Source organism: Astatotilapia calliptera, chromosome 3, assembly GCF_900246225.1.
Source record: "Astatotilapia calliptera chromosome 3, fAstCal1.2, whole genome shotgun sequence".
Taxonomy (NCBI): Eukaryota; Metazoa; Chordata; class Actinopteri; order Cichliformes; family Cichlidae; genus Astatotilapia; species Astatotilapia calliptera.
This window is the reverse complement of record NC_039304.1, coordinates 21,149,334-21,162,872: the sequence shown is the minus strand read 5'-3', so window position 1 is coordinate 21,162,872 and position 13,539 is coordinate 21,149,334. Positions and strand designations below refer to the sequence as shown.

At 41.3% G+C, this 13,539-nt stretch overlaps 2 protein-coding genes and 1 non-coding gene across 3 annotated transcripts; 1 reads left to right on the top strand and 2 right to left on the bottom strand.

Moving 5' to 3' along the window:
- The first annotated feature begins 287 nt into the window (after window positions 1-287).
- Window positions 288-4,298, top strand: ankrd53 (ankyrin repeat domain 53). Its single transcript, XM_026162293.1, has 6 exons — window positions 288-349; window positions 621-729; window positions 2,179-2,378; window positions 2,582-2,746; window positions 2,845-2,965; window positions 3,223-4,298. Exons 1-6 carry the CDS (start codon window positions 288-290, stop codon window positions 3,778-3,780), a joined length of 1,215 nt encoding a protein of 404 aa, XP_026018078.1. The 3' UTR covers window positions 3,781-4,298.
- A 1,014-nt stretch (window positions 4,299-5,312) lies between these two features.
- tex261 (testis expressed 261) lies at window positions 5,313-11,564 on the bottom strand. The gene is made up of 6 exons (XM_026162319.1): window positions 11,350-11,564; window positions 8,528-8,607; window positions 8,262-8,415; window positions 7,136-7,203; window positions 6,926-7,028; window positions 5,313-6,660 (listed from the first exon to the last, which is right to left on the bottom strand). The coding sequence occupies exons 1-6, from the start codon at window positions 11,417-11,419 to the stop codon at window positions 6,545-6,547; spliced, it is 591 nt and encodes a 196-aa protein (XP_026018104.1). The 5' UTR covers window positions 11,420-11,564; the 3' UTR covers window positions 5,313-6,544.
- Window positions 6,808-6,880, bottom strand: trnak-cuu (transfer RNA lysine (anticodon CUU)). The gene has a single exon. It is a non-coding gene; the product is annotated as a tRNA-Lys (tRNA).
- Window positions 11,565-13,539: the final 1,975 nt, after the last annotated feature.

Genomic DNA, 13,539 nt, shown 5'->3' with positions numbered 1-13,539 from the left:
GTTCCAAAGCCGATCCTGGGGACATATGTTTGTCGCCCCTGTTTTTGGGGTTAAAATGTTTGAATGACCAATGACTGTAGAAAACTTTTATACACTCGTTGGTCTGAATACAAATCACGTGTCGAACAGCGCGTGACATCAGATCTTTAAATCGGTTGAAAAACACTGTCTACAGTTTTAATAATAATAATTTAACACATATTGTAACCGGAAATAACAATTCATCGCTTTCTCTCCTTCTTGTGCCGGATGTCGTAAAGCGGGGTTAGTTTCCCGGTTACAGTTCCATGGCAACCATGGAACCTGTCAACAAGCCCGGAAAACGGAGACGTGGAAGATGTAAAAAAGGGTAAAAACTTTGTTAATACTGAAAGCCTGGGTGCTGTTTTTCAGTGCATATGCACTTAAAGTGTAAATTTACACCGTGGGTTGGTCAAAACAGCCGCTTTAAACGTTGTAATGAGCGTTTTAATAGAAAACTATATCTTGTAAGAGCAGGCTAATAGCAACTTTAAAAGGGGGGATATGTAAGGAAATATGTAGCTTAAATCTCTCGGATGTTTTGAGGTTTCACGGCTTACTTCTCACAGCATTTTTTTCTGCGTGGATTAATCTTGCAGGAAACAGTCCCATTATGATGCGCTGAGCAGGCAGATGTTCCCAGCTGTGGCTCCTGGGAACCCGGAGAAGTGTGATTTAAATGAGAACCAGCTCTCCCTGCACCAACAGGTAAAGTTATTAACAGCTGATCAACATTAGGATTTTCAAAAATCTTTAGACCACTTTTGTGCATAAGAAAAATAAGAAAAGCAGTAGTAGCCTCTACATTACAACATCCTGTGGAAAAATAAATAAAACATAGGCATTATTATTAATAGTAATGATAACAGATTTTGTTATTTAGGCATATTTCAAACAGCCCGTTCTCACTCACGGGGCGTAGCATACCGACGTTTTGTCACGTCATTCCTAACATTAACCAGCAGTTAAAGGACGTAAAACAGTGTTTTCCAAGGCGATTTTAAGAAAATGAACGAACATGTGTAGTTTGAGTCCAAACGGTTCTCATGTGTTCTCTTTTTTCTGATGTTGTCATTTAGGAACGTGTTGGGTACCCTAAAGCGAAAAATGTTGACGATTTGTCACCTAGCCTAAAATGTTACGTTTTGGGAGTGATAACGTGTTGATTTCAAAACACTCGTGATCACCTTACACAGAATAGTTAAAAGGAATTAAAAAAAAAAATACCTATCAAGCCAATAAACACACTGAAAGGTAATTCAGAACAGCTGAGAGAAATCAGTGTGTGGGGGGATATTACAAATTTCTAAAAGACATTCATATATTTGAAAAGAAAACTAAAATATAAATAGAATTAACACTTAAGGTGAATCACTAGCAATTGTAAGTGATTTAGAGCAGTGGTTCTCAGACTTTTGGGAACCCCCTTACAGGGGAGAAAATCTTCCAAGAACCTCCTCATAATCCTAACAACCATTTATCTGGTTTGGATCAGATGATGTGGACTCATTCAAACTTTTGTCCATGCTCAGCAGCTGGCTAATCAGCTACCCAAATCAGCCAGCTGGAACAGCTCAGAAGTTCTTGCTAGCTGGTGTCTGCTAGCTAGTTGTTGACTCCTAGGACCAAAGTATTAGAACTGCTGATTTTGAAAAGTCAGAAGTTTGTCTTTTTAAGGGACTGAAAGAAGATTTTCAATTTGTCACAACAATTGGAGGAACTGAAAAACATGGCTTTGTGTATATAAAAATGAGCTGTGACCAAGATATCATTAGCAAAACTGTAACATTTTGTCTTTTCTTAAACATTTGCACAAAAAGGTATCAGATTATCATTTTTACCCACTTATACACTTATTCCTAAACTATCTTAACAACGATAATGATACTCTTGGGATTTAAAACATTTTTGAGAAAATGTACAAACATTATTTTCCAAATACATCACTGCCTATGATGAAACAGGCAAAGAAAATCACGTCATTTTTAATTTTGTTCAGGCCAAGGACCCTGAACTTGAAATATCTAAACTGAAATATCTGTTATTAATATTCTTAATGACACCTTTTCGTTTTTCTGCAGTGACATCAAATCGTCCTCTGTAAAAAAAAATAAATTAAAATAAAAAAGACCTAAGAGTAGAAACGTTATCTTCCAGAGTCTGCCGCCGCTCCACATGGCCTGCCTTTATGGCGAGTTGGTTGATGTTCAGCTCCTGGTGAAGTTCAGGCAACAGTGGATCAACAGCAGTGATTCCCAAGGTCACCGGCCCCTCCACATGGTCCTGTCCTACAAGAGCTTCCCCAGAACCTGCGCCTGTCTCAGATACCTGCTGGAGCACGACGCCGACGTTAATGCGTAAGAAGGCTGCGCAGGCAGCTGTATTTTCTATTTTGGGTTATTTTAGAAATATGAAATTGTTCACGCTCAGCGGCTGCATACACAACATTCAAATTACCAAAGAAATGCTTTTTAAAAGAGATAATGATTGCAATGATGATAATTATGATGGTGATGATAATAAATAAAGCTGAGGTTTTTTGGGGGGTGTTTCAAACCAGCACCACAGACTTGGGGCAGACCCCGTTGCACCTGGCCGCCTCTGAGGGCTTTCTCGACTGTGCAGAGATCCTCGTGAAGGCCGGAGCAGATGTTTTGGCCAAGGACAGCTTGGGGCAGACACCTCTGGACTTAGCCTGCATCTGGTGCCACAGGAAGGTAGCGAGGTAGAGCAAGCTCACACCAAAATAAAAGTTTAAACTGCTGTAGTTGAAACAGCTACTTCCTTTAAACAAATCTCTTGTTTGTGTGTGTGTGTGGGCAGGTATCTGAAGAGCTGTATGTGGCATGTGAATAAAGAGAAAGAAAGAAAGGAGAGAGTGCTGGTTCAGGCCTTATACACTGATCTTGTGGGCATGGCCAAACAGAATAATCTCACCAGAAAGGTTAGTTTATAGGAGTTTGTTTATATGACATGGAAAGTTAAATAGAATATTATGTGTATGTGTATATTCTTTATATTTAAAGAGTATACACATACATTATCAACGCCTTGTCTTAAACTGGCTCATAAAGTATAAAACCGCAGCTCCCGTGAGGCAGGAAGGCCTCTGCAGTGTAAATGGGGGCTTTATTATAGTAGAGTCAAGGTTTTTATGAACAGCTTTCTTATGCTGTTTGCACTTTCTCCCTCCATCATTAGACACTCACTGATGAAAAGGTGGCTGAGTGGGCAAAGAAGAAAGGCGTGGCCCTCCTGAAGGATTTCTCCCTCAGGGAGCAGGTGAGCAAGTATCACACCAAGTGCTTCTTAGCAGATCAGAGCAACTGTGAGTCAAAGCATGCAAAGGCCCACTGTGAGGAGCAGCAGCCTGAAGGCATTAAAGAGGACAGGAACACCCTTCCTAAGCCACCCTTCAAACCATGGAGCATCTTCACAGGCCTCCAGCCAAAGAAACCCCTCGCAGAACCCGACCTCCGTGACAGCGTCACCATTTGGAGGGACAGCTCCAGCAGGCAACTTCAGTACACCACCAGGTGGGACAGCACGCCTCGCCCCGCTCCTAACCTGCCTCTGGATGTCCTTGAGAGGGTGTTGTTTCCCAGAGCCTTCCCTTCCAGGATCACCTGGCCACAGGACTTTGAGTCACAGAACATGGTGGAGGTCAAGCATCAAGGATGCCCTCAGGAGCACAACACCTCCCCCTGGACAGAGGTGGCCATGTGTCTGGTTGAGGTGCTGGAGTTTAGACAGTACTGACTTTCCCAGTCTTGGCTGAAGAGATTTAACCTGAAACTGGGAACAGGCTCCGAAGAAATGCATTAAAAGCTTGAGTGTCACTATGTTTAGAGTTTGTCAAATAGCTTTTTCAAATGGAAACATTTGACATCAACATACGTGAAAAAACATTTAGTGGAACTATTAAGCTCATTTTCAGCTTCATATTTTTTCATTCTTGAACTCTACTAGGGTAGCTTTGCATGACTCATAGATCATAATAATCCTTATACTAAACATTAGTGCAGCACCTCAGATCATCATGTCTGAAACAAGCCGTTCTCAGCTCCTCTCCATTTAAGGACACCATTCTTCTGATTGGCAGCCCCTCGTCAGCAGATTTAGACAGAACCAGATGGATGTAACTGAGATGACTAGATTAGGAATATCTGATCCCATTAACATCACACTGAGGCATGAGCAGAAAGAAATTCTCTGAAACATGAGCGTTTGCTCCAGGGGATTACCTGTATATGTACTCATAACTTGAAAGATATAAGGTCCCTTTTAATAGTTTTTAAATCAAGTTAAAAATATCAATAAAAGGTCGTACATAAAGCTGTTGTTGCTATTTTTTTTATTTTGAAACTATTTAAAGTGTCTAGTAATCTTTGGGCCCTGGTCGGAAACAACCCCCCGAAATTGAAAAGCATTTGGGAAAACGGATACGTTGCTGATCTTCAAGAGCTTCAGCAGGCACAAAACTGAACCTTGTCTTTGAGAATATCCAGGCATCCCGGAGTGTTAAATGTTCTTTATCCTGTCTACTTTTTAAACCTGAGAGTTTCCAATAAATGCCAGCAACCATCATCATTCACACCCACAGCATATATCAGGAGATACTCTGTGTGGGAAGGGCCGGGGGGATTGAACCTGCGATTGGTGGCCAACCCACTCTTCCACCTGCACCACAACCTCAGCTGCAAGTGACAAAAATTAAAAATGCCATCCGCTCCTGAAGCTGAACTTATAAATGCGGGGTGAACAGAGGGGTGAACGAAAGGTGAGAAAACCTCCGTGAACTGGGTCGCCTGTCACAGGTGTATCCCTGCACTCTCACTCATCTCCCCCAGGGAAGTGAATCGGCATCCAGGTGAGGGCTTGTCAACAGCATTAGAGTGTGAACTCTGAGCTGTGGCCTGTCAGCTGAAGGCTTGTGTGTGTGTGTGTGTGTGTGTGTGTGTGTGTGTGTGTGTGTGTGTGTGTGTGTGTGTGTGTGTGTGTGTGTGTGTGTGTCTGCGTGTGTGTGTGTGTCTGCATGCATTATTTTTTCTCCTCCTTCCTTTGAATTCATGGAGCACTTCACACCTTGATGGGGGTCAAAGTGCACACTAGCATCAACCGGGTGTACTCTGTGATCTAGGCCACATGGGATCTAAATAAGAAAGCCATCTGCCCCGACACACACTTGACAGGTCGGGGTGTGACAGCAGTTAGAAAATCCATCACGGTGCAAGTACAACGTAACAGACTGGAAGCTATAACCTGATTTAACTGTAAATAATAAACATCAGTAAGTGTTTCTGTTCCCTTTATTTCAGCCTGTAAAAAATAACCATTTAATCCAAAGTTATTTCACTAAACTCTTTTAATTACACAGCTGCGCGCATATCAGCCTGCAGTGAATCACACTGGGGAATTGATAAAAGGAATTTTGTCCTTTTTAATGTTTGTCTCTTTATACCACACTGAGCAGCTTTTCTCCCCAACAGCGGTGAGCTTAAAAAAAGTCACTGCAAAAGTTTGATCTCTACAAGTGTTTACATTTGTCTTTGATGTCAGGTATGTCAGTTTAAATTCTTACAAACAGTCCAAAACAAAAACAAAACAAACAAAGGATGCTGTAGTGCTGGTGGTTTATGAGTAGAAGCACATGAAATCTTATCGTTTCTGTGGCCAAATGCTGATGAGCGCTGAGATCCAGTGCAGGAAACATGCCTCGTAGCTCACTTCAATAGTTAAAAGTAAACCTTCACAAGTGCCTTTGCTGAATTCATTTTCTGAGATATTATATGCCAGGCGGGATATTGTTTATACCATGTCATACTTTGTAAAACAGAGCAGGACTTCTCCACAGTTTGTCCTTCTTCATTTCCAGTAATCTAATTAAAATGTTTGTTTGGCGACCTGTAGCAACTAATATGCCATTTTTTTAAAACCAAAATCCAAGTTTGGAGTGCAGGAATGAATCATAAAGTACCTCTGATCTGTCTCATATCTAAGAAATCCTCTTCATCAGAATTTCTTCTTATTTTTAACACTACTCCGTGTATGGAATCAGATGAAGTGTGAGGCCTTTGACACACGTACGACAGAAAGGAAAAACAAGTATTTATCTCTGGTTGTTATTTTTTAAACCCCACATGTAGATATTTTATTACTAAAGCTTTAAAAAAATGAGTCCAACTTGACATGAAAGCATCACGCTACACATAGGATCCCCACAACGAGGTCTCTGGTGGGTGTTACTGGCAGTCAGTACAGACAGAAAGACAAAGACAGACAGACGTGGCCTGGGTAAACTCGCCGGGCTCGTCCAGCAGGAAGCTCTGATCTGTTCATTGGTCCGTCCTTTTTTTTAAGTTATTTATTTCTTAACATGCCTTTCTTCCCCATTTGGCCACAGCGTCATTTTAGTCCCATCCAGAAACAATTTCCACTGTCCTTCCTGCTTCCCCTTTGATCTTCAACACGTACTCGCACATCCCCACTGACCCCCGAGGCAGCGCCCCAGACTCTCAAGCCCTCAGTACATTTTCTGTCGGCTGGGCAGCACTGCCTCCTTCAGGAAAGAGAACACCAGGAGGATCCCAGACCTCTTCCCCCGTTTGCCCTTGGTGAAGTAATTAGATACTACATCATCTAAAAAAAAAAAAAGGGGGAGGGGGAAACAGGAAATGTCATTTAAAACATGAGTTTTCTGACTGCACTGACACATAGAAGGCAGGAAACAGGTTTTAAAAACTTACAATGTACTTCAGAAACTAAGAGCAAGTGCAAAAAAGAACGCGCCCAACGTGGGGCTCGAACCCACGACCCTGAGATTAAGAGTCTCATGCTCTACCGACTGAGCTAGCCGGGCTGATGAGCAAAGTCTGTTAAAAGCAATGGCAGCATTGAGACTTACCTCCTTGCTGCATGGTGGACGGGAGAACATTTTCTCCTGCTGACAGCGACACAAAGAAGGCAAAGGGGATCACCCACAGGCAGATGGTGAAGTAGGCAAGCACCTATGTCCAGTTGAGCATAAATGGCACATGATTATACAAGAAAGAGAAATATAAAAAGATCTATATCCAAAACTGTACACAGTATTGTGAATCTGAGATTACATTACCTCTGAGAATGGGTAATACTCTTGTGCAAAGTACTGGAAGGCCATGTAATGGTTCACCACCACCAACACTGCAGCGAGAAAATTTACACTCATTACACTGACAAACGCTGTCATTTGACTCACAGTTTAATGTGTAAGAAGTCCATATTAGGACTAAAGGAAAATGAATCTATCCTTCTAGATGTGCACACAACAACCAGGCCAAAATATTAAAACCTCCTGCAAAATACTGTTTCACCAAAACAGCTCTGACCTGTCCTGGCACGGGGCTGTTGGTAGTGGAAAGTTAAAGTGGATTGGGCTTGTTTCAGGATATGCTGCATACGTTTCATTTGATTTGGATCTGGGGAGTCTGGATGCCAGAGGGGTGTACTATACAAGAAGTTTAACAAAACCAGGCTTTCTTTCCTTTAGCTGGCTCAACAACAGTTATCACAAATGGCAGCTATAAAAACTCCTGTTAAGCTTGCTTCAGGCCCTCAGCACTCACTTATAAAGGAGCATTTCACAGGTCATGTGACTCTTCATCAGCACAAAATGATCCCTGTGAGTGACACCTACTCCAGTCAGAGACATTAGTAGATGATAATGATGATGATAAAAAGTACAGCTTAACAATTTAATTATTTAAATCATACAGAGAATCTTTAATGCACTTAAAACGAGCTCTAAATTAAAGAAACAGTAAAAATGCGGCGCTTCCAGGTGATTTTTAAATCTGAAATTGAACATGATTTTGCTCCAACCAAGAATCAGTATTTCGCATGAGTTACCATGGTGATTTAACCAAGAAAAAGAGAGCCGCTTTTCTGACACAAAAACCTTTTCTTTAAGCTTGACACAGCTCACCAAGCCATTAATCTGGCTGGTAGTGGCCTCCACTGGCAGGAAAATGTGCTTCACTGCACAGCAAACAAAACAAACAGCCCACTACCAGAACTCAAGGCTTTCCAGTGTAATATTGGTTGGTAATGATATGATCAATAAAACACAGTTAAAGCAGTTCAGGCTGATCAGTGTTAATAGCAGATAGCATCCTTATTGATTTGTTAACTTTTCCCCCCTTTTCAGATTGTATTTGCTTAGTTTTACCAAATAATTCAAGGCAAATGTGTGTTACACTTACCACAGGAGAGGATGAAGTTTGGGGAGCTCAGAAGTATGTAAGGGAAGGTCTGCAGGAGTCCGAAATAAACCAGGTTTGTGAAGAGACCGACTCCCACCATCAACATTGGAAAGCCTTCGAACATATAGAGGCATACCAGCACCCCTGTAGAGAACTGGACACATCCACAGAAATCGTAAAAACCACTGTTGACCTGCATGTACAGCACATCATTAAAACAAGTACCTAAAGACAATCTCATCATTAAGTCACACCCAAATACTCACCAGTATCATGTACTTTATTATTCGGCTGGTGGCTACTGTGTACTCTTCTATTAGTTCAGCCAGGTAGTAGAGGCCAGCAGCTGAGAGAAAATGAAAGGTAATGAGCAACCAAAGAAGAAGACTTGGGGAGGGGCGTCAGTGTGAATAAAAGAGTAAGACACAGTTACTTTTAGGGTTGTTTTTGTTTTTTGTTTTTTATAGACTGCTAAATTTGTTCTGTCGCTTTTGCTGCAAATCATTCTGCTTAAAAAAAGAAATAAATAAAACATTTACATACAAATTTAGGGAAAGCAGGTGGTACAGTTTAGGTTTTGGAGCCACGAGGAGAAAGGATTCAACACCTGAGCAGCTAAAATTTACTGAAGGCAAACTGAGTATGTGACATTTTTCAAGATTTGTTGCAAAGGCTTTATCGACATTCAATACCTAGCTCCTGTGAACAGCCGTGGCAGAGCAACAAAGACGGACCAAATAATGTAGGTTCATTTGAGCAACACTGACACGACCCACAGTTACTGAGCTCATGTGGAAGGAAGGCCAAACAGACAGTAAATTGATCAGACTCGTCAATATGTGTGAACTGGATACTACCTGTGAGGGAGAAGCCAAGACATAAAACATGTCTGTACTTCTTTCACTAAATATAACAGCTTTCTATAACTACTATTGGCTAAAGTATGATTTTTTTTAAAAGAAGTTATGCGTTATTAATCAGAATAAGCATCTGAGTTATGAGTAATGGCTTTGTGTGTTGAAGGCCATGTGTTTGCAGCTTGCACACACAATTAAACTTACTCAAACTATAGTCCTTAAACAGTAATAACAAACACTGTTACTTGTCCAAAAATATTAAAACAAATAATTCTAAAACGAATGAACACTTAATAAGCAGTTAAGCTTGGCGTACGCTGGCCTTGATCTATACAACTCCAACATCATTGTGAAGTTTGCGGACGACACTACAGTGGTGGGTCTTATCACCAACGGTGATGAGACGGCTTACAGGGAGGAGGTCAGCGCCCTGACCCACTGGTGTCAAGACAACCATCTCACCCTCAACGTCGCAAAGACAAAGGAGTTGATAGTGGACTTCCGGAGGTGCAGAGAAGTACACACCCCCATCACCATCAACGGCGCTGCTGTGGAGAGAGTGAGCAGCTTCCACTTCCTTGGTGTACATCTGGCTGAGGATCTTATGTGGTCAGTACACACAAACAAAACAGTGAAGAAGGCGCAGCAGCGCCTCTTCTTTCTCAGGAGACTGAAAAGATTCGGCATGAGCCCCCGCATCCTCAGGACCTTCTATCACTGTGCCATTGAGAGCATCCTCACTGGATGCATCACCACCTGGTATGGCAACAGCACCGCCTACAACTGCAAAGCTCTCCAGCGAGTAGTGCGGTGCTCTGAACGGATAATTGGAGGTGAGCTTCCCTCCCTCCAAGACATCTACAGGAAGCGGTGCCTGAGGAAAGCGGGGAGGATCATCAAGGACTCCAGTCACCCCAGCCATAAACTGTTCAGACTGCTTCCATCAGGAAGGAGGTTCTGCAGCATCCGGTCCCGTACCAGCAGACTGAGAGACAGCTTCTTCCACCAGGCCATCAGACTGATGAACACGTCATAGACACCTCAGTTTCACTACTGGAACTTCAACATTATGCACTCCACACTGTACAGTAATGCCACTGTTTTGCACATGTCTCACTCTGTATATTTTTATATATTTTATTTATTGTTTACTCTATTTAATTTGTAAAATATGTGTACACACACACACACACACGTAGAAAAATATTTAGTATACACATCCAGAAATGCATATACTATTATATATTGTAAATATATTTATTAGTTTCAGATGTAGCCATTCTTGTATTTTGCTTGTTTACATTATTGTATTTTGCACAACTCTGTTGCTTGTGAAGCTCGCACACAAGAATTTCACTCACATGTGCTGTACCAATGTACCTGCACATGTGATGTGACAATAAAAGTGATTTGATTTGATCTATAAAAAAATGAGGACACAAAGAGATAACTCATGTCATGAGTTGTCTCATTGAAAATGAAAACGATATACGTCATGAATATTTGCAGTTTTATTTTCTCATCTGCTGACAGGTCAGGTCACATGACTGAGCGTGTCATGCAGTAGGTGTTACGTGGCCAGGTAAAAGTCTACATGGACGGACCTCTGGCTTTGGGCCAAGCCTTCATTAAAAGTTTCGTACATGTAGGCTGCTCCTCTCCTGCGCTAACATACTCCTCTCTGATGTAAACAGAAATACATGAGCGTAATTTAAAGCCTTCACGTTAGATTAGCATGAATCCTGCAGTTGGAGTCGGTCTTCACACCAGATTACAAAAAGAGGCCGAACTCTGTGCTGCTGAATCGGCTGATCAGTTAGTATCGATTAGGAGTTAAAGACAAAGAGAAAGTGATTCTACTGCCCCCCCCCCCAAAAAAAGAAAATTTGAACATTTACCTAATAAAGATTGTCTGTTAACATTTAAAAGGTAGTCATTACAAAATATCTAATATCTTTTTTTTCAATCAATTCTCTTCCTCTTAACTTCCTGTCCTTTAAAGCTAACTAGCCCAGACGCCAGTAGGTAGCTTTCAGGACTCTGCTTCGTTCACTAACACGGCTGACATGCATATTTTATTACTGCGTTTTAAGTCGATAGCTGTTGGCAAAGCGGAGCTCAGTTATCACTCGCTAGCGCACCTTAATCTGCTGACTTGATCCGCTAGCATTGGCAGGCAAATATGAGCTACCTAGGCTAACAGCTGCAGGGGGATTTCAGCAAGCACTTACCTATTGCTAACGTGACGAAGGATATCTGGATGAGCAGCGACAGCCAGCTCAGTAAATAAATAAACCACATTGCTCTGCATATGCAACAGCACACAAAATAAGAAAATAATAGAGAGAGCAGCTAGCTGGTAGCTAACTAGCGCTGGTCAAAGTTCCTCCCCCTGGTGTTTCAGTACGAGCTGAGGAGAGTCGTAAAGCCAGGCCTCAGAGCCCGGAAGGACTGACTTGTTTAGTTACAGCCCCACCTGTGGTGGGAGGAGTAATGCAACGCCAGAGGAATAAGGTTTTTTGAGTTAATAATAAAAAAAAATATAAAGGGTGGTGCCTCTATGTGTGTGTTTGTGGGACGGGGGTCTCCGGGTACACCCTCTCCAAATGTCCAAAGATATTTTAATGATAATATGTAAAATTTCACCATGTAAATCTATTTGCGCCAACCACAAAAATACACAAAAATTTAGAAATGTGAAAGAAAATACAGTAAGTCAAAATTTTTGTAAAAATGTTCAAGTCAATCTTTAAGAAATCAAGTCAAAAAGTATTTCTTTCTAAATAACAATTACTACATCTACTATTTAATAAAGGTCAAAATCGTGATAAATTGTACTGGCATGGTCAAAAACAAACAAATATGCCATTAAATGCGCCAAAAATGTGATATGAATGTTTATATTAAAGCAGTTACAGTAGTGCAGTGGTTAGCACTACAGCCTCACAGCACGAGCGTACAGTGGTTCAAACCTGCCAGCCAGCTGTGTCGGGTTTGGACGCTCTGTATGGGCTGCATGGGCTTCCTCCCACAGTCCACAGACATGCATCTCATGCCAACTAGTGATTCTAAATTAAGAGTAGGTGTGAGTGTGCATGATTGTTGGTCATTCTGCAGACCAGCAACCACGTGACAGCTGAGATAGAATCTCAGTTAGCATTAATTCACCTGTTAGTAACATTTAATTTTCACTTGTATTAATTTATTTAAAACGTAGATTTAGTCATTTTTATATTTTTGAGGCTTTTAATAGAAGCAGATTTATTTAATGGGTATTCTTTACTTCTTTATTTAGTTTTTTATTTATTCGTGTTTAATTATGGCAGTTTCAGGCTTCCACAGCTGTAAGACCAAATGTATCCTTATGAAGTCAAAATATTTCCTACTATAGCTCATGATGGCAGGAAATCTGTAAGAAAAAGTGAGGAAAATGTGTGCTCTAAGTATTTCCACCGTTAATTAAATATACAAACCACAGACATCAGCAGCAGTAGGACGTCAAACCTCGTTTCTCTTGGTCCCCAAGTAGCCACATTGTATATACTTTAGATTAACGATATCTGTGTAATTATTTTATTCTGCAGCTTAAAGCAGTTTTTCAGCCTCCCCTGTAGGAAGCTGATGAATACAAAAATTAGTTTTAACCAAGAAGACCAGATCTCTGTGTTCGTTTCTGAAGAATGGGCCACTGGCTCAGTTAAATTTGATTCAGGATACGTAGACTTAGAAGTGGGTTTAATAGCAGCCACGATTAGAGCTCATTGCAAGGAAATCAGCGCGCATTTATAGTTAAAGAAAAACACATTAAGAGGAAAATTAATTTACATTATTTGAATCTCACCTCAGTGTGAGTCAATGACACATCTTTAATATCATCTGTATCTATAGGATCCTTTTCAGAGGGCTTCGTTTCTTTCTCTCGCACTTAGACACGAGCTTTTGTGTGCATGGATTCAACAGCTAGAAAGACGCGAGTACACACTATGTCTCAAAGCCTGACACTTCTGAGACTGAGATATAAACCAATAAAAAATGCATGATTAAGAGTGAAAAGGCAGACCTTCTGGTACAGAGCTAAATAAAGTAAATATATAATGTGAAGACAGTGTGAAGACAGTAAAATGGTGTCAAAGTCAAAGGTGGGAGTAATTTCATCCTCTTTTCAAACGCTTTTAACAAACGCAGATAGACAGGGAGGCAGGTAGCACAGTGTGAAGGTGCATGGATTCATTCATGTATGCATGCATGCGCACATATATATGCAGGACCTGTGTGGAGGTGAGAAAACAAAAGGCAGCCTGCTACATTTTAAAGAAACTTTCAGGGGGGACACACACAGATCACCCGAGGCTCTTATCTCAGCAGCACCTCTGGGCTCTCGGTGCGACAGCTTTAATGTGTCCAAATGAATGGCAGCCACT

Coding starts and splice junctions, on each gene's coding strand:
- ankrd53 (XM_026162293.1), top strand. CDS start 288: ATGGCAACCATGGAACCTGTCAACAAGCCCGGAAAACGGAGACGTGGA. Junction 350..620: donor CGTGGAAGATGTAAAAAAGG/GTAAAAACTTTG, acceptor TTAATCTTGCAG/GAAACAGTCCCATTATGATG. Junction 2,966..3,222: donor AGAATAATCTCACCAGAAAG/GTTAGTTTATAG, acceptor CTCCATCATTAG/ACACTCACTGATGAAAAGGT.
- tex261 (XM_026162319.1), bottom strand. CDS start 11,419: ATGTGGTTTATTTATTTACTGAGCTGGCTGTCGCTGCTCATCCAGATA. Junction 7,204..8,261: donor AAACTTCATCCTCTCCTGTG/GTAAGTGTAACA, acceptor TTCTCGCTGCAG/TGTTGGTGGTGGTGAACCAT. Junction 6,661..6,925: donor GTCCACCATGCAGCAAGGAG/GTAAGTCTCAAT, acceptor TTTTTTTTTTAG/ATGATGTAGTATCTAATTAC.